The 25680-nt window shown below is 38.8% G+C and overlaps 1 protein-coding gene across 13 annotated transcripts in view; it reads left to right on the forward strand.

Moving 5' to 3' along the window:
* The window catches only part of NTRK2 (neurotrophic receptor tyrosine kinase 2), a 402024-nt gene that overhangs the window by 78859 nt on the left and 297485 nt on the right, over positions 1–25680 (forward strand). For all 13 annotated transcript variants that reach the window (XM_018052429.1, XM_018052423.1, XM_018052430.1 and 10 more), the window contains 3 exons: positions 7817–7852; positions 10967–11064; positions 24435–24534. In XM_018052429.1, coding sequence (XP_017907918.1) covers positions 7817–7852; positions 10967–11064; positions 24435–24534 — 234 coding nt within the window. The remainder of the gene's footprint in view (positions 1–7816; positions 7853–10966; positions 11065–24434; positions 24535–25680) is intronic.

Consider the following 25680-nt stretch of genomic DNA (forward strand, 5'->3'; position numbering starts at 1 on the left):
ATGATGACTTAAGGTGGCTTAGAAGAGTGAATAAGTAGAGGTGGTGGTGCAGGCACACACATGGAAAGCAAGGGGTTATCTGCAGATCCTCCAAAGATGCTTCTGTATCCTATTTAGCTTATGGGTGAAAAATAAGACTTGTCCAAGATGAAATTGATCCATTATGTGGCTGTCACTGGAATTCAATCCCACATGTAGAAAAGTTGCTTCACGAACGTGAATGTGTGTGGAGACTGAGTGGAGATTAGAAGTGGAGAGGGTGCCCTATTAAGCAGAATTCTAAGCAGAAATTCACGGCAGAGAGATTGCTTGTGAGGGCCATGTGGAAGAAACCTGGAGCTTTTGCTAGCATCTTCTGATTAGAAAGCACAAGTTCCAAGAATATTCAAGGTCAGGTATTATTGTAAACATGAACACATTGATTGTTTAAGAGTAGATTCTCTTGTTGAAATCATGACCCGAATGATGAACGCTTTAGGCTTAGAACAAACCTAGCCAGAGTGCTAGATGATAAAATACCCAGATTTTAAAGCTTTCCATTCTTTAGGCAGTACATAAAGAGTGCCTCTATGGCCCACTCATTCAGGAAGAATGTCACAGCTCAAGAATGCTCATTCACACAAGCAGTGGGAGTTAGTGACTTATGCTGCCTCATTCGGGAGCAGTTGTCTCCTATGCAAAATGTGCGTCAGAAGCAAACTATAAATATTGGAAGAGCTTTCCCCACAGCTTTTCATTTGTGCCATTTTATCCAAAGATTCATGACGTCTGGATGAACTAGAGCTCTCTACAACACTTAGAATTGCCCTCGAACTGGCAGATTTAGATTTGGTGTACTTAGGCCAAAGAATGTAGGGTGAGGAAATTTCTCCAAATGTTATACATTCAGAAAATATAAAGCCCCCCACCCCCACTACTTATTCTTAAGGCCATTTGTCAAGACCCATGTCTTGTCCTGGGAGTGAAAGGCAGAAAAGTTTTGCCTGCTTTTCTGCCTTAAAAACAGAGAAGGGTATGGTTCTGCTATAGACTCATAATAATCATGATAATTAAGATTTATACTTAAATAGCTCTTTTTGTCTCAAGAGGACTAATGTTAATTAATTACACCTCCTGAAGCTCCTGAGGAGTTGCCAAGCCAATGCTATTATCCTCTTCTGTCAGATGGAAGACTTCTTTGTTGTAGAAAAAGAGAAGAGGCTCTCAGTGCTGCAGGCACAGTAGAGATTCAGCCAGAAAAGGACCCAGATGTCTGAACCACCGATGTTTTTGGTCCCTGAGTTCTGCCTGCCATTCTGAGAGGGATGGGGAGAAGGCTCTGGAATTCAAAAGGTGGTCTGCCCTGAGTTAGAAAACACTGTTGACAAAGCAAAGGAAAGTTTATTTGAAAAGAACACATCTTTTGTTATTCCTTTATCGTGTGGAATCCTTTGAAATATTTTTAAAAATCAAGCTAAAGAGAGTCTGCAAAAAGAATTGAAAGGAAAGACAAAAAAGTTTCTTTTTAAGCGTTAGAGACGAAAAGCCTAAAGGAAAGAAACAGATGTGTCTTCTGGCCTCTGCTATTATTTTTATCTCTAGAGCAGAATGGAAAGTGAACCCTCTGGTCAGGCTACCTACCTTCCCCCCATTTTTGAAATCCTGCAAATGTGTTTTTCCTTTTACCGTAGTGTTTTGCAGTTAAAAAATCATAAAGATTTACTCATGAAGGTTTATACAAAGTCATAAGATTTACTCATGAGCTATAAATGAGATTAGAAGATAGAAATAAATAGGCCCTCACATTAAGCTATTTAGCATGAACTTAAGAGAATGGTGGACAACGTTGGTTCGATATTGTTGCCGGCGGGGAAGTGATTCTGTCATCCATGTTTAGAAGCTTAAATGTCCTCAAGGTCCATCTTTTGGAGGTGCAGACATGGCATGTTGAACACAGAGCTTTGTCAGGAGTGCATGTGTGGTTGTAATACAATCTTCATGGTTCTTTTTCACTTGGGGTTTTTCAGGCTGCACTCTGGACCTGTTAACTCTCTTCCCATAATTTCTGACAACAGGCCTTAGGTCAGCAAGAAGGTACTAGTGAGTGTAGCACCTGGAGGTACTCAACGGACTCTTCAGAAGATAGTACTTGAACATCAGACAAACAGACCTGGGCACTCATCTTGTTTTGGTTGGGAAAGAGTTTTAGCTTCTACACTGGAGTGAACTACGGAGGTAGAGAATGGTCTGCTGCTTGTTTGGAATGCCAGTGGGTTAAGGGAGTCCCAGGAAGCCCATATTTTATTCTGGAGATTCCCAACACGAAGCTTTAGAGCTTGAGGCCACCTCTGTTGCTCCTGTCTGAGATTTCTTAGTTGATGAGAGCTACTAGTATAGTCTTCAAGAAACCATGCCGTGCCGTTCTCAGCGGCTTCAGTCATGTTCAACTCTTTGCGACCCCATGGACTATAACCCTCCAGGCTCCCCTGTCCATGGGATTTCCCCTGCAAGAATACTGGAGTGGGATGCCATGTCCTCCTTCAGGGGATCTTCCTGACTCAGGCATCAAACCCACATCTCCTGCGTCTCCTGCTTTGGTAGGCAGGTTCTTTACCACTGAGCCACTGCGGAAGCCCTCAAGAAACCATGACTCTCTCTCTCGGGGACTTTCCCATAGCTCAGATGGTAAAGAATCTTCCTGCAATGCAGGAGACCCTGGTGTGGGGAACCATAACCCTCCTCAAATCTCCACGACAAGTGCATTACTCAAGTGCATTTGTCTGTCTTTTCTTTTTAAATTTAAATTTATTTATTTTAATTGGAGGCTAATTACTTTACAATGTTGTATTGGTTTTGCCATACATCAACATGAATCCACCACAGGTATACACATGTTCCCCATCTTGAACCCCCCTCCCACCTCCCTCCATGTACCATCCCTCTGGGTCATCCCAGTGCACCAGCCCCAAGCATCCTATATCCTGCATCAAACCTGGACTGGCTATTCATTTCTTATATGCTATTATACATGTTTCAATGCCATTCTCCCAAATCATCCCACCCTCTCCCTCTCCCACAGAGTCCAAAAGACTGTTCTATACATCTGTGTCTCTTTTGCTGTCTCGCATACAGGGTTATCGTTACCATCTTTCTAAATTCCATGTATATGTGTTAGTATACTGTATTGGTGTTTTTCTTTCTGGCTTACTTCGCTCTGTATAATAGGCTCTAGTTGCATCCACCTCATTAGAATTGATTCAGATGTATTCTTTTTAATGGATGAGTAATACTCCGTTGTGTATATGTACCACAGCTTTCCTATCCATTCGTTTGCTGATGGACATCTAGGTTGCTTCCATGTCCTGGCTATTATAAACAGTGCTACAGTGAACACTGGGGTACACGTGTCTCTTTCAGTTCTCTTTTCATTGACTTTTTCCCCTCCTATCCCATGTTTATCTTTTCTCATTAACTTTCTAATACAGATTATCTCCAACAGTGGTTCCTACCTTTAGCACATAATGATACATAGTGAATAAATTTAAACTAAATAAAAGGAACCAGTGAGAAATTAGGCTTCAAAATGGCAGATATCTTTGAATTTTGACCATTGCCAAAAGTCTGAAAAGGAAATGGTGATTTTTTTCCTGTTTCTGCATTTCAAATGATGTTAATAGCTACTGTGCTATTAGCATGTAAACATCATTGAAGCTTAGCTTGACTCAGAAGTTGCCAGAAGCAAAATAATATGCTTGTTAAGCTGGGGTCAGCTGGAGTAATGTGACCCTAGCATTTTGTAAAGTCTGGGTCTGTGCATCCTTCCATGTAGCAGGTCTTCTAAACCTTTGTATAGGAAGAGACATTTCTTTCTTTTGATGAACAGGTCCTCATCAGACATAGTACAGTATGATAGGGAGGAAAAAAAAATTGTTCCTCCCACATTGTCTTTCTGTGAGTTTCATAATCTTGTGCTAAATTTGGCTATTTCTGACAATGAAAGTAAAGTGACAATACTTCTCATGCATCTGGGACAATGAAACAAGGAAAATATAGTGCTTTTCAGAATGTGTAGGCCTGACCTCATGGTTTTGCTGGTGAACTTGGTAGAAAAGCCATGCACTGATATGAATCAAAAGTTTGGAAAAGGACCTGTTTTCCAGGTTCTGAGCTAAGCTATTTCCTTTTGATCCCATCCCAAATCCCACTTTCCTGTACCCATTTGCTATGTTGAATTGATTCAACATTTTGAATCTTCCTAGGGCTTTGTGTGGAGAAGGCAATGGCAACCTACTCCAGTACTCTTGCCTGGAAAGTCCCAAGGATGGAGGAGCCTGGTAGGCTGCAGTCCATGGAGTCGCTAAGAGTCAGACACTACTGAGCGACTTCACTTTCACTTTTCACTTTCCTACATTGGAGAAGGAAATGGCAACCCACTCCAGTGTTCTTGCCTGGAGAATCCCAGGGATGGCAGAGCCTGGTGGACTGCCATCTATGGGGTCGCACAGAGTCAGACACGACTGAAGTGACTTAGCAGCAGCAGCAGCAGGGCTTTGTGTGGAGAAGGCAATGGCACCCCACTCCAGTACTCTTGCCTGGAAAATCCCATGGGTGGAGGAGCCTGGTAGGCTGTAGTCCATGGGGTCGCTAAGAGTCGGACATGACTGAACGACTTCACTTTCACTTTTCACTTTCATGCTTTGGAGAAGGAAATGGCAACCCACTTCAGTGTTCTTGCCTGGAGAATCCCAGGGATGGCAGAGCCTGGTGGGCAGCCATCTATGGGGTCGCACAGAGTCAGACATGACTGAAGTGACTTAGCAGCAGCAGCAGCATCAGGGCTTTGTGTGAGTAATGAGTTTGGATGTTCCCTTTCTGTGATGAGGCTGAACATACCTGTATATCAGTCATAGTCGGTGAAGTTCATTCATGTATAGTTTAGATAAATCTGGCTCTGAATCCATAGAGCCTCTTTACTTTCTGATGGAATCAGGTGGTGACTGCATGTAGGGTTGTTGAAGGTATGAGAAGAAATCAGAGTGACTGACTCGTCCCAGTTTTAGCACTTCCTATGTCCAGGGAAGGCCCCCATCCTAGACAAACTGCACAGATTTGCTCAAAACTGTCCCGGTTTTAAAACTTAAACTCCTTGGCCTCAGGCCATCTTAGATGGTTGTTTAATTTAGTATGAGTGAGGGTCCACATGCTTCAATCCAAATAATTAAGAAATATAAATGAAGTTAATGACTTGTTAAATTAAAAAAATAATAATAAGTTCTATTCTACCTTGGGCTTCCCAGGTGGCACTAGTGGTTAAGAATCCTCCTGCAACATACTAGATGTGGGTTCGATCTCTGGGTTGGGAAGATCCCCCGGAGAGGACATGGCAACCCACTCCAGTGTTCTTGCCTAGAGAATCCCACGGACAGAGGAACCTAGAGGGCTACAGTCCATGGGGTCGCAAAGAGTCGGACATGACTGAAGTGACTTAGTACATTCTGTTACCTTGGCAAATATATATTTATAATGACCTGGAAGCCTGGGTTTGCAGATCGAATTCTCAGACTCTTGGCGTTCCAATCAGAAGCAGAGCGGTTTCAGTAGAGCTGGTCCCCAGTCATGGCCCCTGCCCTGGGCTTCCGGTGATATGGTGAGAGCTGTATGAAGGGGATGGGTGTACATGTGGCCACCTCAGCCCGCCTGTCCTGGCTCACACTCACTTGGGTCTTATGTCAGAGGGTGCTCATCCTGGTGGCATGGCCGCCTGGAGGTGACAGTTGTAGGGGAGGGGCTTACCAGTCCTAGGAAGTTTGTGCAGGGCCATGGTGAGAAAATTCTGGGCCTTGGAGACCTAGAGTGAGGTCTAGAAGTGAGGAGCAGACTCTAATGGGCAGATGCCTTGCAGATTCAGATTGTATGTTGAGAGACCAGTGGGACCAGATCAGAATGGGATCTTCTGAGGGATGGGATGGGGAGGGAGGTGGGAGGGGGGTTCAGGATGGGGAACACATGTGCATCCATGGCTGATTCATGTCAATGTATGGCAAAAACCACTACAATATTGTAAAGTAATTAGCCTCCAATTAAAATAAATTAAAAACAAAAGAAAAAAAAAGTAACATTACTGAGCAGTGCAAAGAATGACTTTCTTTCTTGGGATTATAGAACCTTTTCTTCAGCAGTGGTGGAAAATCCTAACTTTGGGGGCATGTCACTAGGTAGGTCCAAGGACATTGCAAAGAGAAAAGACTTCAGAGGATGGGCAGGTGTCCTGTTAATGACATTCCTAGAGCTTCCATTGAGATATTCCCTTGCTTTATTCACTGAATTCCCCTTCAACTTGCAGAGTCACTTTCAAGAGCCTTCTCAGGAATGTTGTATCAGCTACAAATAATTCTGACAATGTCTATTGATATTCTGTAACTCAAAGCTATTTTGAAATGATGTTTGGGATTATAAAACTCAAAATATAATTGAAAATGACTGGAATGATGACTTTGCATGAATTGATGTAGGGTCATCAGGAGTGGCTGTACAGGTTGTGCACTGCACAATTTCAGGTGATTCCATTAACATTGATGACAGTCTTAATGGTGCCCCCCAGAGTTGTACAAAGCACAGACTGCACAGCAGTATGCAATATCCCTGAATCAAAATGGACAACGATTGACTTATTTTTTCCCCTGGTAAAATAGGTATCTTCTAGATGAACTGTATTGAAATTCTGGCTTGAATATTAAGACCACTTTTATTTGGTTCTTCATTTAGATTAATCTTGATTATTTACTAAGAGCTACAAAAACAGAAAATAGGCTCAAGTTTCACTGATTTTAAGTATTTTTCTGTTAAGAGTCCAGAAATGAAATGAGAATCAAGTAAATTTTATAGTTTACAAATTTTGTATTTCACACAGTGAGGAAAGACTAAAAGCATAGAAAGTGACTTTGGAAATTCATTTCATAATCGCTTAAATGTTACATCAAATTTTGATTTTAATTCCAAGCAGGCCTTCATATTGATACTATAGTTTCAATAGTTTTGATTGAAGAATAAGTAACAGAAAATTTTTTGTCACCTGTTCTTGTTAACAGTGATTTTAAAAAGATTAAAAAAATTTTTTTAAAATTTTCTTAGAAATATTTTAAAACAGAATATTCTGACCATTTTGGTGACTAAAGACATATCCAAAAAAAAAAAAAAAAGGTATACTCTTGAATTTCTCTCTTGACATAACATTTTTTGTAACCTCAGTAGAGAGAGTACATTTATTTTTCTGTGTTATATTAGGGTAATAAAAGGGTTATTCTGCCTTGAAAATGTCCCTCAAGACAAAGTGGAGAGAAAAATTGTACTTCAGGCATTATCATCCAGGCTGGTTAATAATGTGTTTGTGAATACAAATGGACCTTCCAAAACAAAGTATGAAAGTAAACCCTGAGTCATCAGAGAATAATCAAAGTGGATCAGAAGTGATCTTTTTCTGGAATGAAAATACCAAAATTATAATTAAATTGATCAAACGTTTAATAGAAACAGCAAAAAAAAAAAAAGTGGCCATAGTTCACTGATGCTTGAATTTTTTCTCTTTAAAGTGATTTTTAATTTCTGTTTGCCCCTTTCTTTTCCTTTCTGGAATAGAGACAGGAGTTGTGGGCTTGAGAAGAGCAACAAGGTTAACATGAAGCAAACCTAGAATTTCAGATTTTATTTACCTATAAAACAATCTATTCAATTTAAAACCTTCAATATGTATTTAGCCAATTTTAGTGGGCTTAGTTAGTAATTTTTAAACTTTGAATGCATACTTAACAAGATATCTTTGTTTTGTTTTGCTTTTTAGGTGCAAATCCAAATTATCCTGATGTAATTTATGAAGGTAGCTATCATGTGGTCTGTATTTTGTATTTTTTCAAAATATATTTGTCTAAAATGTAATAAATCAACTGAAGAAGAACTTTAAGCTCAATTAAATATACACTTCAAGCATGACTTAGGCCAAAATAATACTTCAAAAATCATTCGGTATTGATGGCTGTTTTCCCTTGATATTTACAATGCCTGTAAATAGTGTTTTCTCTCTCATGCTTGTTCTTGGAAGTAGTAAATCCATTCTGCTGTAACAGACATTTTGTTTCCATAATTGGGAACTAATTACCTGTTTAAAAGCCTTGACTACCAAGAAAAGGGAGGTATATCAATTTCTGGCTATGACGGTAAACCCAATTCAAAATTATGTTTCTTATATGATGAAAAAGCCTGGCTCAGAGAAAGGAACCTCAAAGGCAAGGCACATTTTGAAGTTGGTGAAACCAGCAACTCAACCATATCATCAGGGATCCAGGTTTTTTTCCCCCATCTCTGCACCCTCCTGCCCATTGTGCTGGCTTCACTGAACGCTGGTTTCTCTTATGGTCTTAAAATGAGTCATTCACATTGATGAGAGAAAGGGAGGAACTTCTGAAATTGTTCCAGAAGAACTTTCCCAGAGACCTCCATCAAACCTTCCCTGTTTCTGACTCAGGACTCGGTTGGGTCATGGTTCAATTTTGCCTCCAGTATTGAGGCTGGATTAACCCTTGGTTAAATAGATCCACCCCTGGAGTTTAGATCAACTTTCCTAGAGGAATAAATTCCCTTGAATAAAATGGGTCTCTCTAAAATGGTAAAGAATCTGCCTGCAAGGTAGGAGATCCGGGTTCAATCCCTGGGTTGGGAGGATCTCCTGGAGAAGGGAATGGATACCCACTCCAGTATTCTTGCCTGGAGGATTCCATGGACAGGGAGCCTGGAGGGCTTCAGTCCATGGGGTTGTAAAGAGTCAGACGCAACTGAGGAACTAACCCTTTTACTTTCGGAACATGGAAGAAGAGAACCAAACTGTCCACTGTATTCAGCAGTTCAGTCGCTCAATCGTGTCCGACTCTTTGAGACCCCATGAATCGCAGCACGCCAGGCCTCCCTGTCCATCACCAACTCCTGGAGTTCACTCAAACTCACGTCCATTGAGTCGGTGATGCCATCCAGCCATCTCATCCTCTGTCGTCACCTTCTCCTCCTGTCCCCAATCCCTCCCAGCATCAGCTTACCAAATATCTCATCTTTCCTTTGCTATTTTAATTGAGTTCCAGGGTCATTTTACTAGGTATGAGAACCCATTGTTAATAGTTTTGAAACCACTTTCATGATCAGGAGGCTTCTTTTGTGGAAATGGCAGGCTCAATTTCAAGACTTGGCTTGAAATTTAAAATTGATCAAAAGTTACATTGATCAAAATGTTGCATTTATATATTTATTCTATAAAATATATATTCTTTAATTCTGATGCACACCTTGACAAATGTGTATATTTATATCTTTAATGTAAAAATAATTTGCATTTTTAAATATAAAATGATTCTCTCTGTGTTTATGTGTGTATATTTAACTTGAGCTAATTTTATCTAGGGAATTAAATTGTCTTTTCTTGCTTTATGCATGTTAAGCCATATTCCCTCCAGGCTGTTGTGGTTTGGGTGATTTTGTGGATGTGATTTGTGTATTTTTATATTTATTTGTTTTGATATGGCTTAAAGAAAGAGTACGTCAGATTGTATCACAGAGAAATTGTATTGTGATTTTTCCATTTTAAAATTATGTTTTGAACTCCTTTCCAATAATTTTAAGTCTCTAAAAATGTCATCTTTCCATTGGACTCAGATCACACATTGAATATTTGGCCTAAAATGTTGTTATATTAAACTGTAGATACTTTAATGATTTAATTTTGCGTGAGTAGCTGGATATAATATGAAGAGGGAAAATAAGCAAATAAATGATATCTCCTAGTGTTTGAAATATTAATAAGTTCTAATATTTTCAAAATGAAAATGGTAAGAATATAGTTTTACGGTTAAGAATGAAACAGCCACAGATAGAAAATAAATGCTGTTTCTGTTAATTTTCATTCACATTCAAAGGAACACTCTGCTAATAAGAATATAATTTAAATTGGTTGCCTTGAGGCCAGCATGATATTTCTACCAAGGGAAGATTAGCTGGGGCTGGCTTAATGAGGTTGGTTGTTCAGGATGGAAATTGAAGGCACCATATCTATTTAGAATAAAAATGCACACCGTTTATAAACCACATTGTCTGCAATAAGTTTACTAAAACTTTTTATGACTTTTATATATAATATTATTAATAAAGATGTTCCCTACAGAAAAATCACTTATTTCTATCCTGATCCATGTAGGCTAAAATTGATCCAGAGGAGCAGCTACATTTGAGAACTATGAGAACATATCCTCACAATTCTAAGTGTTGTGTTGGTGAAGTTCCCTACACATTAATTCTGCAACTGAAATATTGGCAATTCAGAACTCTTTTAAAAAGTTCAAATGTGGACCCAAGTTCATGCTCAGTGCTGAGTCCCCATTCTATTTTAAGTGAATAAGTAAGATGTCCAGAAATCAGTGCTGCTGATTTCAAGTCTGATTTCCAGACTCTGTTGCCTTCTTGCCAGTTGACCTTAAGACTAGTAATTACTAGTAATATTTCTGAGCTTTCATTCTTTGGCTGTAAAACTGGTGGTTAGACTTGATTTCCAAAGACTCTTCTAGGTCTATAAATCTATGACTGCTGTATGGTCGATTTTTTTTGTATTTTCATTACTTTATCAAAAAAGGAATATATTGATATCATATACAATATTATATAATAAAAACCTTCATATGCAGAGAAAAAATCCTAAACCTGGTTTGGAATTTGACCAACAAAGCAATGATGTAAAGATCTGAGTTGAATACAGTTTTGACATCACACAGTCTTACGGTAAATTTAAACCAAGGTGCGGAGGTGTCATGTTTCTCCCCAGCCACACTGTCACTGGTTTGGGAGCTTGTGATTTGTCTTGCTTTGTTCTGGATTCTACTGTGGCTCATGTTTGATTGCAGCCTAAAGACAACTTCAACTTCATGCTTCCTTCTTTTCCCCCTTTCTCCAATTTAAGATTACGGAACTGCAGCAAATGACATTGGGGACACCACGAACAAAAGTAATGGAACCCTTCCCACAGGTGTTGTTGATACAGGACGGGAACACCTCTCGGTGAGTGAGATGCTTACTTGTTTGCTAAATTTGTTCTGAGCATTTTGATTGCTTGAATGCCTGAGGGACCTTCAATGCCAGTCTTTGAACAAAATACTTTCATTCAGATATAAATATGGTGTTGAAGGGTGGAAGAACTAATAGAAAGACTTAAGAGAAGTTATAAATGTACTGTGGTCTTCCCTGGTAGCTCAGGTGGTAAAGAATCTGCCTGCAATGCAGGAGACCCAGGTTCAGTCCCTGAGTTGGGAAAGACCTCTGGAGAAGGGAATGGCAACCCATTCCAGTATTTTTGCCTGGAGAATTTCATGGGGTCACAAAGAGTCAGACACGACTGAGCAACTAACACACACATAAAGGTGCTGCAGAGCCTCTGACTTATTGCTGATGATTCCTGTTTCAAATATCTGTCCTTTAGGGACTTCCTTGGCAGTCCAGTGGTTAAGACCCTGCACCCTACAGGGGACATGAGTTCCATCCCTGGTCTGAGAACTAAGATACCACATGTCACTTGGAAGCCAAAAACAAAATAAAAGACAGATACAAACAAATGTTGGCAAGGTTGTGGAAAAATAGAAAGCCTTAGATATTACTGCGGGCATGTGTGTGTGCTTGTTAAGTTGCTCAGTCATATCCGACTCGACGACTGCATGGACTACCAGGCTCCTCTGTCCATGGAATTCTCCAAGCAAGAATACTGGAGTGGGCTGCTATGCCCTCCTCCAGAAGATCTTCCTGGCTCAGGGATGGAACCTGCAACTCTTGGGTCTGCTGCAGACAGGTTCTTTACCACTAATGCCACCTGGAAAGCCCCTAGAGATTGTTAGTGAGAATAAAAAATGGTATGGTAACTTTCAAAAACTCCAAGTTTCTAAAAAAAATATTGTCCTTTAAAAGAGTATTACTACTTTATCAAGAAACCAGGTTTCTCATTCAGTTTTGTTCTTCAGTTGCTCGGTCGTGTCTGACTCCGTGAGCCCGTGGACTGCAGCATGCCAGACTTCACTGTCCTTCACTATCTCGTGGAGTCTGCTCAGACTTATGTCCATTGAGTCAGTGATGCCATCCAACCATCTCATTCTCTGTCACTCCCTACTCCTCATGCCCTCAACCTTTCCCAGAATTAGGGTCTTTTTCAATGAGTTGGCTCTTTACATCAGGTGGCCAAAGTATTGGAGCTTCAGCTCTAGCATCTGTACTTCCAGTGAATATTCAGGGTTTATTTCCTTTAGGATTGACTGGTTTGATCACCTTGCCATCCAAGGGACTCTCAAGAGTCTTCTCGAGCACCACAGTTTAAAAGCATCACTTCTTCAGCACTCAGCCTTCTTTATGGTCCCACTCTCACATCCATACATGACTACTGGAAAAACCATAGCTTTGACTGTATGGACCTTTGTCAGCAAAGTGATGTCTCTGCTTTTTAATATGCTGTCTAGGTTTGTCATAGCTTTTCTTTTAAGAAGAAAGCATGTTTTAATTTCATGGTTACAGTCACCATCTGCAGTGGTTTTGGAGCCCAAGATAATAAAATCTTTTACTGTTTCCAATTTTCTCCCCATCTGCTTGCCATGAAGTGATGGGACTGGATGCCATAATCTTAGTTTTCTGAATGTTACATTTTAAGCCAGCTTTTTTACTCTCTATTTTCACCTTCATCAAGAGGCTCTTTAGTTCTTCACTTTCTGCCATTAAGGTGGTATCATCTGCATACCTAAGGTTATTGATATTTCTTCCAGCAATCTTGATTCCAGCTTGTTATTCATCCAGCCCAGCGTCTCATTCAGGGATATGTATAATTATTCTTGTTTCCACACCTTCACACTTGTCTCCTTAAATATCTTAATAAAAATTTCAGTGCCCACAGAGCGTAAGAAATCCAGTAAGTTCTGAAAGGGGCTGGCTATGGGAGGATATAAAAATATGAATGAAATACAGATCTATCCCTTTGGTTCTTATACTTAGGTCAGAGACCTGAGATGTGAATACTAGCACCTAAAATGCAAATAGAGGCTGAGCACGGCAATGGGAGTGGTGGATGTAGAGAGGCAGCACCCTAGTCCTTCCTCTTAGGAGAGCTGGAGGAGTCTGTGGGACAGGTTTCACAGCCTGTGATGGATGCATGGAATTTGGACACAGAGGAAAGAAGAGGAATGGCCTTGTAGATGTGTGAACAAGAGCCTGCAAACTGGAAACATTCTTGATTGGAAGGCAGGGTGTGTGAAGGATGGTGGTCAGAGGCAAGGCTGGGGAAGTTGGCCATGAGGTCTTGAACCTCAGTGCCAGGTGGTTAGATTTACGGCGCAGTGAAGAACATTAAAAGGGGTGTGAGTTCATCTCCCCAGGACTCTGGGGCAGCAGCTCAAGTCAAAACCCAGCAGACTCCTCCATTCTTTTCTTTTCCTTCCTTGTCATGTGCACCCAGTCAAATATCGTGTGAGTTCTGCCTCCTTGTAAACTTCAAACCTGTCCATCCACAAACTATGGCCCTTGGGCCAAGTTCAGCTTATGTAGTCTGTAGGCTAAGAATAGTTTTAACATCTTAAGTGGTTTGAAAAAAAAAAGAAGGATGACATTTAGTGACACATGAGCTCTTTATGAAATTCACATGTCAATGTCCATAAATAAAGTTTTATTAGAATAGAATTATGCCTATGTATATATTGTTGTGGCTAATTTTGCACTCAAGGGCATATGGAGTAGTTGCAGCAAAGTCTGTATGGCCTGCAGTGCTGGAAATGTTTATCATTTGGCACTTTGCAGAGAAAGTTTGCCACAATTGCTTGTTCCTGGATGACTGCCCAGCTTCCCACCCTGTCTCCCTCTCCCACTCTTGTGATCTTCCAGCCTTTCTTCATACATCAGCCTGAGTGACTTTTTTTTTAATAGTTTTTTATTTTAAGTTTCAGCTGTGCTATATTGTAATTTCACATCTGTATGCACTAAAGAGTGATAGTCCCACCAGCCTAGTTACCATCTGTCACCATACAGTTGACCCTCTTCACTCATTTTACTCACCCTGACCCCCTTTCTCTTGGTAACCACTAATCTGATCTCTATATCTATGAGTTGGTTTCTATTTTGTTTGTTTGTTTGTTTTGTGTGGTTTTTTTTTTTTTTAGATTCTACAGATGGGCGAAATCATATGGTATTTGTCTTTTGTCCGACTTATTTCTGTTACTATAGTACCTTCAAGGTCCATCCATATTCTCACAAATGGGAAGATTTCATTGTTTTTAATGGCTGAGTAATATTCCATTGAATAAAACTCAAGTCCATTGAGTATTATTCCGTTGAGTAATATTCCAATAAATATATATGTATACATTTATACATATCACATCTTCTTATCCATTCATCTGTTAATGGACACTTGGGTTGTCAACACATCTTGTCTATTGTAAATAATGATGCATTGAACATGTGTGTAGTTGCTAAGTCATGTTTGACTCTTTGCAACCCCATGGCCTATAGCCTGCCAGGCTCCCTTGTCCATGGAATTCTCCAGGCAAGAATATTGGAGTGGGTTGCCATTTCCTCCTCTAGGGAATCATCCTGACCCAGGGATCTAATCCACATTTCCTGAATCGGCAGTCAGGTTCTTTATCAGCGAGCCACCAGTGAAGCCCCTAAATCTTGAGTTTGTTTCTATTTTGCATGTGTATTCATTTGTATTGTGTTAGAATTGCACATAAGTTATATCATACAGTATCATACAAGTCTCTGGTCCACTCTTGGCTGCCCTAAACCCAGTGTGCTGTGGCATGGGGGTGGTGGGAACAGAACGTTACCAGGTAGATAATGGGGTCATTCACGGGAATGCCATGGATGTTACTCCCCAGTGGATAGCCATGAACCACTGAGCATGGAATACAGTGTATGAGCAGGATTCGTGAGGAGGGGAGGCCAGGGACAGAGGGTGGACTAGGTGTTCTTTGAGTTCCCAAAGCTGGGTTGGAAAGGAGAGAGGATTACAGTGACCAGACTCCTCTTGTTCTGAAATAGGCAACCTGACACTGAATCCCAGATACCTGTCCATTGCTGGGAGATAATAAATAGAAGGCACACCTTCTCTGTGCCTAAAATTCTTCCCTAGAAATGGTCCATTGAACATATGGGTGCATATATCCTTTTGGATTAGTGTTTTCATGTTCTGGTATAAATACCCAGAAGTAGAATAACTGGGTCGTATGGTACTTCTATTCTTAATTATTTGAGGAGTCTCCATACTATTTTACATGGTGGCTGTACCAGTTTGCATCCTCACCACCAGTGTTTGAAGATTCTCTTTTCTCAATATCCTTGCCAACATTTGTTATTTCTTGCTGTTCAATAATAGCCATTCTAACAGGTGTGAGGTGATATCTTACATGGTTTTGATTTTCATTTCCCTAATAATTAGTGATATTGAACATATTTTCGTGTGCTTGTTGGCCATCTGTATGTCTTTGGGAAAAAATGTTTATTCAGATTTTCCATACATTTTTTAATCTGGTGGTTTGGTTTTCTATTGTTGAGTTGTATGAGTTCTTTCTATATTTTGGATATTAACCCTTTATCAGATATATGATTTGTAAATATTTTCTTTCACTCATAGGTTGAATTTTTATTTTGATGACAGTTTCCTTCACTGTAAAGGAGCTTTTTCGGTTGATGCAGTCTTATTTATTTATTTTTGCCTTTGTTTCATTTGCCTTTGGATTCAGATCTACAAAAACATTTTTAAAACTAATATCAGTGAGATTATTGCCTATGTTTCCATTTAAGAATTGTATGGTTTCAGGTCTTACATTCAAATTTTTAATCCATTCTGAGTTAATTTTTGCAGGTGGCATGAGGTTTTCTAATTTCATTCTTTTGCATATGGCTGTCCAGTTTTCCCAGCACCATTTATTGTGCTGAAGAGACTGTTCTTTCTCCACTGTATGTTCTTTGCTCCTCTGTTATAAATTAATTGTCTGTATATATATGGGTTTATTTCTGAGTTCTCACTTCTGTCTCTTGATCTGTGTGTCTGTTTTTGTACCCATGCCAAACTTTTGATTACTGTAGTTTTGTAGTACAGTGTGAAATCAGGGAGTGAGATACCTCCAACTTTGTTCTTCTATCTCATGATAGTTTTGGCTATTCAGGTTCTTTACTGGTACCATACAAATTTTGGGATTATTTATTCTAGACCTATGAAATATGCCATTAGAATTTTGATAGAGTTTACACTGAATCTATAGACTGCTTTGGGTACTATGGACATTTTAACAAGATTAATTCTTCCAGTTCATGAATATGGAATATCTTTCCACTTATTTGTGTGTGTGTTTGTTTTTTTTTTTCAATTTCTCGTCATCATCTTAGTTTTCTGTGTGCTGGTCTTTTCACTTTTGGTTAAATTTATTCCTAGGTATTTTATTCTTTTGGTATAATTGCAAATGGGATTGTTTTATTAGTTTCCTTTTCTGATAGATCATTATTAGTATATAGAAATGCCATACAGATCTATACATTGATTTTGTATCCTGTGACTTCACTGAATTAATTTACTGGTTATAATAATTTTTTGATGGACTCTTCAGGGTTTTCTTAATATGGTATCATGTCATCTGCAAATCATGACAGTTTTACTTTTTTCTTTCTGATTTGGGTGCTTTCATTTCTTTTTATTGCCTAATTTCTATGGCTAGGACTTCCAACATTGTGTTGAATGAAAGTGGCAAGAGTGGGCATTTTTGTCTTGTTGCTGACCTCTTTGTTGAGTTGTTATCATAAGTGGATGTTAAATTTTGTCAGGTGCTTTTTTCTTTATAAATTGAGGTGATCATGTGTGATTATTTATCCTTCATTTTGTTAATGTTATGTATCATGTTGATTGGTTTGCAGATATTGAACCATCCTTGAATCCCTGGAATAAATTACATTTCACTGGTGTATGATCCTTTTAATGCATATCAGATGTATTTTGCTAATATTCATTGAGGATTTTGCATCTGTGTTCATCAAGATATTGGCCAGTTATTTTCTCTTTGGTGTCCTCATCTGGTTTTGGTACCAGGGAAATGTTAGCTTTGTAGAATGCTTTTGGCAGGTTCCTTCTTCTTCAGTTTTTTTTTTTCCCCTGAAGAATTTGGGAAAGATAGTTCTTAAATATTGGAATGTTTTTGTAGAATTTGCCATTAAAACTACCTGGTCCTGGGCTTTTGCTTATTGGGAGAATTTTGATTGCTGTTTTAATTTCCTCACTAGTAATTTGTCTATTCAGATCTATTTCTTAATAATTCAGTCTTGAAAAATTATGTTTCTAGGAGTTTATCTTTTTATTCCAATTTGTCCAATTTTTTTGGCAAATAGTTGTTTGTAACAGCCTCTTATGATCCTTTGTTTTCTTATGATGTCATTGCTATTTCTTCTCTTTCACTTCTGATTTTATATATTTGAATCTCTTTTTTATTAGTCTAGCTGAAATTTTATTGATTTTATCTTTTCAAAGAGCTATCTTTTTATTTTATTGATCTTTTCTATTTTTTAGTCTTTGTTTATTTATGCTTGGATCTATTTCGTTTACTAATATTTGGCTTCATGTGTTATGCTTTTTCTAGTTCCTTTGGGTGGAAAGTTAGCTTCCTTATTTAGGACTTTTCTTGTTTATTGAGATTGGCCTGTATTACTATGAATGTCCCTTTTGTGACGTTTGCTGCATTCCAAAGACTTTGGTATGTTAAATTTCTATTTTCATTCGTCTCTATGCATTTTTATTTCTTCTTTGATTTCTTCAAAGACCTATTGGTTGTTCAGTAACATGTTGTTTAATCTCCAGTTTTTGTAGTTTTTCCAATTTTTTCTTGTGACTAAGTTTTAGTTTCATGTAATTGTCTTTGGAGAAGATGTTTGATATGATTTTAATCCTCTTAAATTTACTGAGACTTGTTTACTGACCTAACATGTGAACTGTCTTGGAGAACCTTCCATGTGCCCTTGAGAAGAATGTTTATCTACTGCTTTTTGATGGAATGTTCTCTGTATATCTGGAAGGTCATCTGGTCTAACAAGTTTTTGGATAATCAATCCATTGATATAAATTGGGTGTTAAGTCTCCTGCTATTATTGTATCTCTTTCAAATTCTCCCTTTCAGTCAGTCACTCAGTCGTATCCGACTCTTTGTGACCCCATGGGCTGCAGAACGCTAGTCCTCCCTGTCCATCATCAACTCCTAGAGTTTACTCAAACTCACGTCCATTGAGTCAGTGATGTCATCCAACCATCTCATTTGCTGTCGTCCCCTTCCCCTCCCACCTTCAATCTTTCCCGGCATCAGGGTCTTTTCAAATGAGTCAGCTCTTCACATCAGGTGGCCAAAGTATTGGAGTTTCAGCTTCAACATCAGTCCTTCCAGTTAACATTCAGGACTGATTCCTTTTAGGATGGACTGGTTGCATCTCCTTGCAGTCCAGGGGACTCTCAAGAGTCTTCTCTAATACCACAGTTCAAAAGCATCAATCCTTCGACACACAGCTTTCTTTATAGTCCAACTCTCACATCCATACATGACCACTGGAAAAACCATAGCCTTGACTAGATAGACCTTTGTTGGTAAAGTAATGTCTCTGCTTTTTAATATGCTGTCTAAGTTTGTCATAACTTTCCTTTCAAAGAGTAAGTGTCTTTTATTTCATGGCTGCAGTCACTATCTACAGTGATTTTGGAGCCCCCCAAAATAAAGTCTGCCATTGTTTCCACTGTTTCTCCATCTGTGATGGCACCAGATGCCATGATCTTTGTTTTCTGAATGTTGAACATTTGCTCTGTGTATCTTGGTGCTCCTGTATTGGGTGCATATACCTTTGTAAATGTTATATCTTCTTGCTGGATTGACCCTTTTATCATTATTTAATGCCCTTTGTCTTTTGTTACAGTGTTTGTTTTAAAGTTTGTTTTGTCTGTTATGAATATAGCTATTTCAGCTTTCTTTTTATTCCGTTTTCATGAAATATCTTTTTCTATCTCTTCATTTTCAGCCTGTGTGTGTTCTTTCTTCTGAAGTGAGTATCTTGTAGGCAACATACAGACAGATCATGCTTTTTAATCCATTTAGTCACTCCATGTCTTTTGATTGGTGAATTTAGCCCATTTACATTTAAAGAAATTACTGACCAGTATATGTCATCATTTTGTTAGTTGTTTTATGGCTATTTTTGTAGTTCTTTTCTGTTCCTTTCTTATTCTCTTTCTCTCTTATCTTGTATTTGGTGGTTTTCTTAAGTGTTATGTTTAGATTCTCTTATCATTTTTTTCCTCTTTTTACTATAAGCTTTTTCCTTGTGATTACTGGGACATTCACATGTAACACTGTATGTAAGTAATATCCTGTTTTAAGTTGGTAATAACTTAAGTTTGAATACATGCCAAAGCTTTATCTTTTTTACACCCCATCCCCATGATTATACTTGTGATGGAACAAGTGGAGGCTCTGTTCGTCTAGTTTTTAGACCCTTTTCTGAGGGAATTGTTTCATATTTAGTTGTAGACTTGCTGTGTCTATGGTAGTAGATGAGTTTAGGATCTTCTTACACCACCGTGTTGAACCCTCTCCCTTGAGTGACCTTTTTAAAGCACAAGTAGGATCACTCTTTTATTGTCAGTCTCAGTCTTCTCAATGCATTGTAATGAAACTTTTGTTTTAGAAACCCAACTCCTCATGATGGTTAATAGGGACCTACATGTCTTGCCCTTGTCTGTCTCTCTGACTTCATCTGCACACTCTCCTCACTGTTTACCAGTTATCTTTTTAAAATGCTCTCTTGCATGCTCCAGGATTACTTTTGTCTCATAGTTTTCACATTTGCTTTTTTCTCTAGGAGGCATGCACTTCCCAAGGGTCACCACACAGCTTTAGCTAGAGTGGCTAGCAGCATCCAATGCCCCATTTCTTTTTCTTCTGAGCAGTTATTATTGTGATAATTATCTTGAGTATTTATTTGTTTACATGTTTAATATCTTTTTCCTTTCCCTGATTCTTTAGTAAGATTCTTAGTATAGGTGACCTGGTCAGTGTTTTTCCCAGCTGTATTCCTAGTCCTTGGAATAGTACCTGACGCCTAGAGGTGATTAGACTGATGATGAACACTATAGAATGGGTTTAGGAAGAGAAGGATTGGAAGTGGGGTGATGATTTAGGTATTTGGTTCAATAATAAAGAGATATGATGAATATTTAAACCAAAGCCATGGCAGTGGGACCAGGGGGCTCAAAAAGGGATGCAACTTAACTGCAACTTATAAATACACATCCAGTATTTGGAGACACACACATGTTTCCACAGATGACTATATTCATTGAAACAGCAAGAAAAACTGCTGTGTTAAATCAACTACAGAATGTTTTCTAATTCCTTCCTTGTGTAGTCATTTAAGTTTTTACTCTCATACCAAAACACTTAATGTTTCTTGGTTTGAGAATGTTGTTTGCGTATGTAAGGAATCCAAGGAGCATGCATTAAACCAACTGATGTGTATGTATCTCAATTACTAAAAATTGTATGCTAACTTGAATCCAAATGCTAAATTTAAGCCCTTAATTGGTATATCTCAGTGTTTGAACTGTCTGTGGTAGGGTATTGGAGAGCAAGATCAGTGACTATAATCTTTGTTGAAAGTCTGTATATTTTGACTCCATCTGTAACCCTTAGAAATTTGCATGAGAGTGCAGGTCAAAGTTTTGTAAAATTTAAAGAAAATTTCAAAACTATGTGTGGATCACACATTTAATACATCAATAGCCCCTGATCACCAGAAAGATCATTAGATTAGAAGAAAAGTTTCAGAGTCAGGGAACTGATACAAAATTCAGTGGTATTTTCAAAGCCTTTGGAAGACACTTGCAACCAACAAATGCTCCTCATGAATGCTGCTGAATTTTCAGAGCAGAGCAGCTCCTTATTATATGCTGAGAGGTAGCCTTAGATAAAACCAAGCAACCAACTAGCCAATGAACTTACTCCTTTTCTCCCATGTGAAGACACTCCCACCTCAACACACATACACACAGTACATGAAACTCTGCATTTATCAAATAATTTGAGGAAATGATTCTTCTCATTGTCATAAGAGTCTTTGTTTATTAAAACATTCTTTACATTTAGAACTGCTTCAATAGGTTTAAATATTTGGTAGCAGATCCTTAACTGCTTTTCTGGAGTCAATCACCTTTCCATTTTCTAAGTTAACTTAAACATTCCATAATGAAATAAAGAATGCAGGGCAGGTATATTATCCCCACGTACAAATGAGGAAACAGTTTTAGAAAAGTGAAGCATCTGTGAGCTGTCACAGCTGGTAAAAGTGAGGTATCCTGGGAACATAAGGACAAAGGTTTCCTGAATGCCAATCAGGTACTTTCTGAAGTGGGGAAGACTGTACTGTGGCTCCGCAGAGAGATCCTCGGACTCAGGGTGGGTCCTCCAATTCCCTCTTCGTCTCAGGTTCCTTTCTATAAGATAGTGCTTGAACTTGTTTATCTGTATAATTTTGGAATTTAATAATAGGGTAAAGAAACTTATAGCTGATGATCTCTTTCCCATGAAAATGTTAGTTAGAAATAAAGATTGAAAAAGACATACACAAAACCATAAGATAAGTTTGAGTTAGAACAAGTTGATTCCTAACTTGCCTTTTAGGAATCACTACAGTTCTATTTGTATATAGGTCACAGAGACAGAATTAAGTGTGTGCGCAAACATCTGTAGAAGTGTTGCCTGGAAGAGCCACTAACAACTGAAGCAGCAGAGAAAGAGAAATATCACACCTTTGTTCTACCCTAGACAAGTGTTTGGCATGTGCTCTTTTCTGCGTTTTGCGGCTTAGCTAATGCTGTCTTCATCTAACCCCATCTGAAGGTTCTGCTGGGGGGATTTCAGTGTGTGTGTGCTCAGTCATGTCCTACTCTTTGTGACCCCTTGGACTATAGTCCACCAGGCTCCTCTGTTCATGGAAGTTTTCAGGCAAAAATACTGGAATGAGTTGCCATTTCCTTCTCCAGGGGATCTTCCTGACTCAGGGATTGAACATGCGTCTCTTCTGTTTTCTGCATTGGCAGCCTGATTCTTTACCACTAGCACCACCTAGGAAGCTATAGCCATGTGTTTTTATTATTCTGCTTTCACTCTCAGCCACACACTTTGAAAATGCAATGTAGTGGATAAATCACACACAAATCACAGGTTTTATATTTGCTAGGCTTGTATTTCGACCCACTCCAGTGTTCTTGCCTGGAGAATCCCAGGAACGGGGGAGCCTGGTGGGCTGCTGTCTATGGGGTCGCACAGAGTTGGACACAACTGAAGCGACTTAGCAGCAGCTGCAGCAGCAGCTGCTGCAGCAGCAGCAGCAGGCTTTTATTTCAGTCCCAAGCTTGAGAGGTATGACCTGGGGCTACTTTCTTATGTTTTTCTAAATCTCAGTTTTATTACCATCATCATTATCATCATTATGGCAAACATAATTAATTACTTATTAAACTAGGCACTGTGTCAAGCCCAATACCTATATTAACTGATTGATGATTTACAACAACCTGCAAGGTAGAGTTATTATATCCCCTAGTTAATATGTGAAGATTATGAGGTGCTGAGAGGTTAAGTGATTTGTAAACCATGCAACTAATATGTGGTAAATCTAAATTCTGAACTCGGAGAATCTGTCCTCTTAATCTCCACTTGACACTGCCTCTCACTATGGTATATGAATACCATATATAGTATATTATATGGGCATATTAATCAGGATAAGCTATGCTGTGGTAACAAAAATCCCAAAATTTCAGTGGCTTAAAACAATAAAAGCTTATTTCTTGTTTCATTACAGGTATTGACTGGGAGTTCTGTCAGCCTCATCCTCATTCCAAGATGAGGCAGACGCATCAGCCACTTTTTGAAAATGTAGCATTTATTTTGGCACCAAGCAAGAGTACACTGCCCTTAGTGCTATTAGCATTATTATCAATGGATAATTTTTCTTTCGGAGGACTGTCCCAGGGACTTCAGTATGTTTAGCGGCATGCTTGGGCTTCCCTGGTGGCTCAGCTGGTAAAGAATCTGCCGCAATACAGGAGACATGGGTTTGATCCCTGGGTTGGGAAGATCCTCTGGAGAAGGGAATAGCTATCCACTCCAGTATACTTGCTTGGAGAGTTTCATGGACCATATGGTCCATTGGGTTGCAAAAAGTTGAACACGACTGAGAAACTTTCACTTCATTTCACTTCAAAATCACCTTAACCATCAAGCACTTCTTTCCACAGGGTGCTAGTTAAGTTCTAGCTAAACTATATCTAGATACAGCTATCCATCTGTTGTTGTCAATAAAGTTTTATTGGAACACAGACAAGCCCATTTGCTTGCATAGTGTCTATGTCTGTTTTCACACTATAGCAGTGGAATTGACTAGTTGCAACAGAGATTTACAATGTGAGGCTTTACAGGAAAAGTTTGCCAACTCCTGGTTTATAAAAACAGACATATTTTGGAAGTGGGACTTTGAGGTGCATAACAAAAATGGAAGACAGCCCTACGTCCATCTTTTTTTCTAAATTATTAGCGTGTACTTAGCATTATGCACTTGTGCCTTTGTGATTTCCAGCTCAGAGCTGTGACAAGATTCACAAAGATATGCATGTACTGTCTTGTGTGATTCCCAACTTGCAATTACACTTTTAAATTAAAAAAAACCAATCCTGTATTGATCTTTCTCATACATACAGAAAAGGTCACATGTCAAGTCTACAACCCCATGAGCCTTCACAGGCTGAGCTCACTCTCCACTTCTTTCCTGCTCCCTTCTAGACCTGCTCACTGCTCCAGGCATTCTGACTTCCTAAGAGCAACAATAGCCAACTTAAAAAAAAAAATCTAGTATGGACAACTCTCAAACATGTACAGTAGTAGAGAGAATAAAGAAATGAACTCCCCTGTATCTTTCAGCAGCTTCAAAAATTATTAGGATTTTGTCATTCATGTTTTATATTCTCTCTCTTCTCTTTCTAGATAGGTATGCAGGTATGTAGGTAATAGATAGATAAAATATATATTTATATATTATATAATATATGATGTGTTAGTATAAATTTATCTATATAATATCAATTGGATGAATATTTTTATTAGCTTTAACTTACAGTTTCTCACTTGTAGAATAGGGATAATAATAGGACCTATATACTTCTTCCTAGGTTTGTTGAAGAATGAGTGAATTGGTATCCATAAAGTTCTTAGAAAATCAAGTAGTAATTATTCAATAAATATTTACTGTCTTCAGCAGCAGCAGCAGCTTCGGGGTACAAGGAACTAATGAACAAGGTCATGACTGCCCTCTTTTCTTTTCTCTAGGTCTATGCTGTGGTGGTAATTGCATCTGTAGTGGGATTTTGTCTACTGGTAATGCTATTTCTGCTGAAGTTGGCAAGACACTCCAAGTTTGGCATGAAAGGTAAGAAGGGTTGTGTTTATTTTACTACTTATGTGGAATCATTTTGGCTTATGACTAATGCTAATTACCACTAAAGAAGGAAGCAGCTAGATTTACAATGACTAGGATTGAAGGCTGAGAAAACAGCAACAAAGCTATGATACTACAAATCAAGACAGAGCAAAATCATGTTGATTACTCAGCACTACCCACTTTCAATGAGAACAATTGTCTCAGAATACATAGAACTGGTTTCTTGAGTTTTCAAGTGGCTAATTATGTCTGAGTTTTGCTTTTACTTCAGAAAGGCAGGCTAGTGCCAGACAAGTGACAGACACACATATTTTGTGTAAAAAAAGGTCCTTTCTATTGTACATTTGACTTCTAGAGTTTCTGTGGCATGCTTTTTGTGTTGCTGCTGCATTTTCAGATTCTCATCTTTTGAAATTTAAAGTGTTGGGAGGCAAAATAAGAACAGCTATTGGAGGTACACTGAAGCATTGTGAATGAGTCACTTCTTATTTTAGTGGAAAAGTTCCTAGTGCTCGATTAAAAATTAGGGTTTGTGTTGCCTGCAATAGACCATTGGTCTCTTTTAGAAAATTGAAAATTCATTTCGGGGGCTATAAGTAGGCAAGAGTTTTAGTGATTAAAAAGCATTTGCTCTGATATTTAAACCTATGTATTGACTCATGTTATTGGTGAATTCTGCATGGTCTCTTATAAATGCCACTAGCTGGGGAAAGCTGTGACACCACAGTTAGTGGTGTCTTAATTGTGTTGGGGAGACAGCTGGGTGGGTTTTCTTGATCTATATTGCTCGTCACGTTTACTGTTATTGTTGCCTGCTTACTTGGAAGTGATGTTTAAGTAGCAGCAGGTTGTCCAGTGTATAGCAGGCACCAGGGTGGATCAGATCCATTTTGATGCTTTCTCCTTTCTCTTTGTGTGTGCCCATGAACAAGATGCTGAAACCTGAAATGAATGAGGAGGAACAGCAGTAAAGTCCTTAAATATAATGGCTAAACCTCCTCCTGACTCCCCCTTTGGCCTCTTGATCCTTGACATTTCTTCTGAAGGAGGAAAGATCTCTCTTTCTGCAGTTATGAATAAGGCTTGAGTGGTGGTGATGGTGGAGGGGGCTGTTCTACAGTTAGTTTTCATTAG

Source organism: Capra hircus, chromosome 8 (assembly GCF_001704415.2).
Source record: "Capra hircus breed San Clemente chromosome 8, ASM170441v1, whole genome shotgun sequence".
In the NCBI taxonomy this organism is placed as follows: Eukaryota; Metazoa; Chordata; class Mammalia; order Artiodactyla; family Bovidae; genus Capra; species Capra hircus.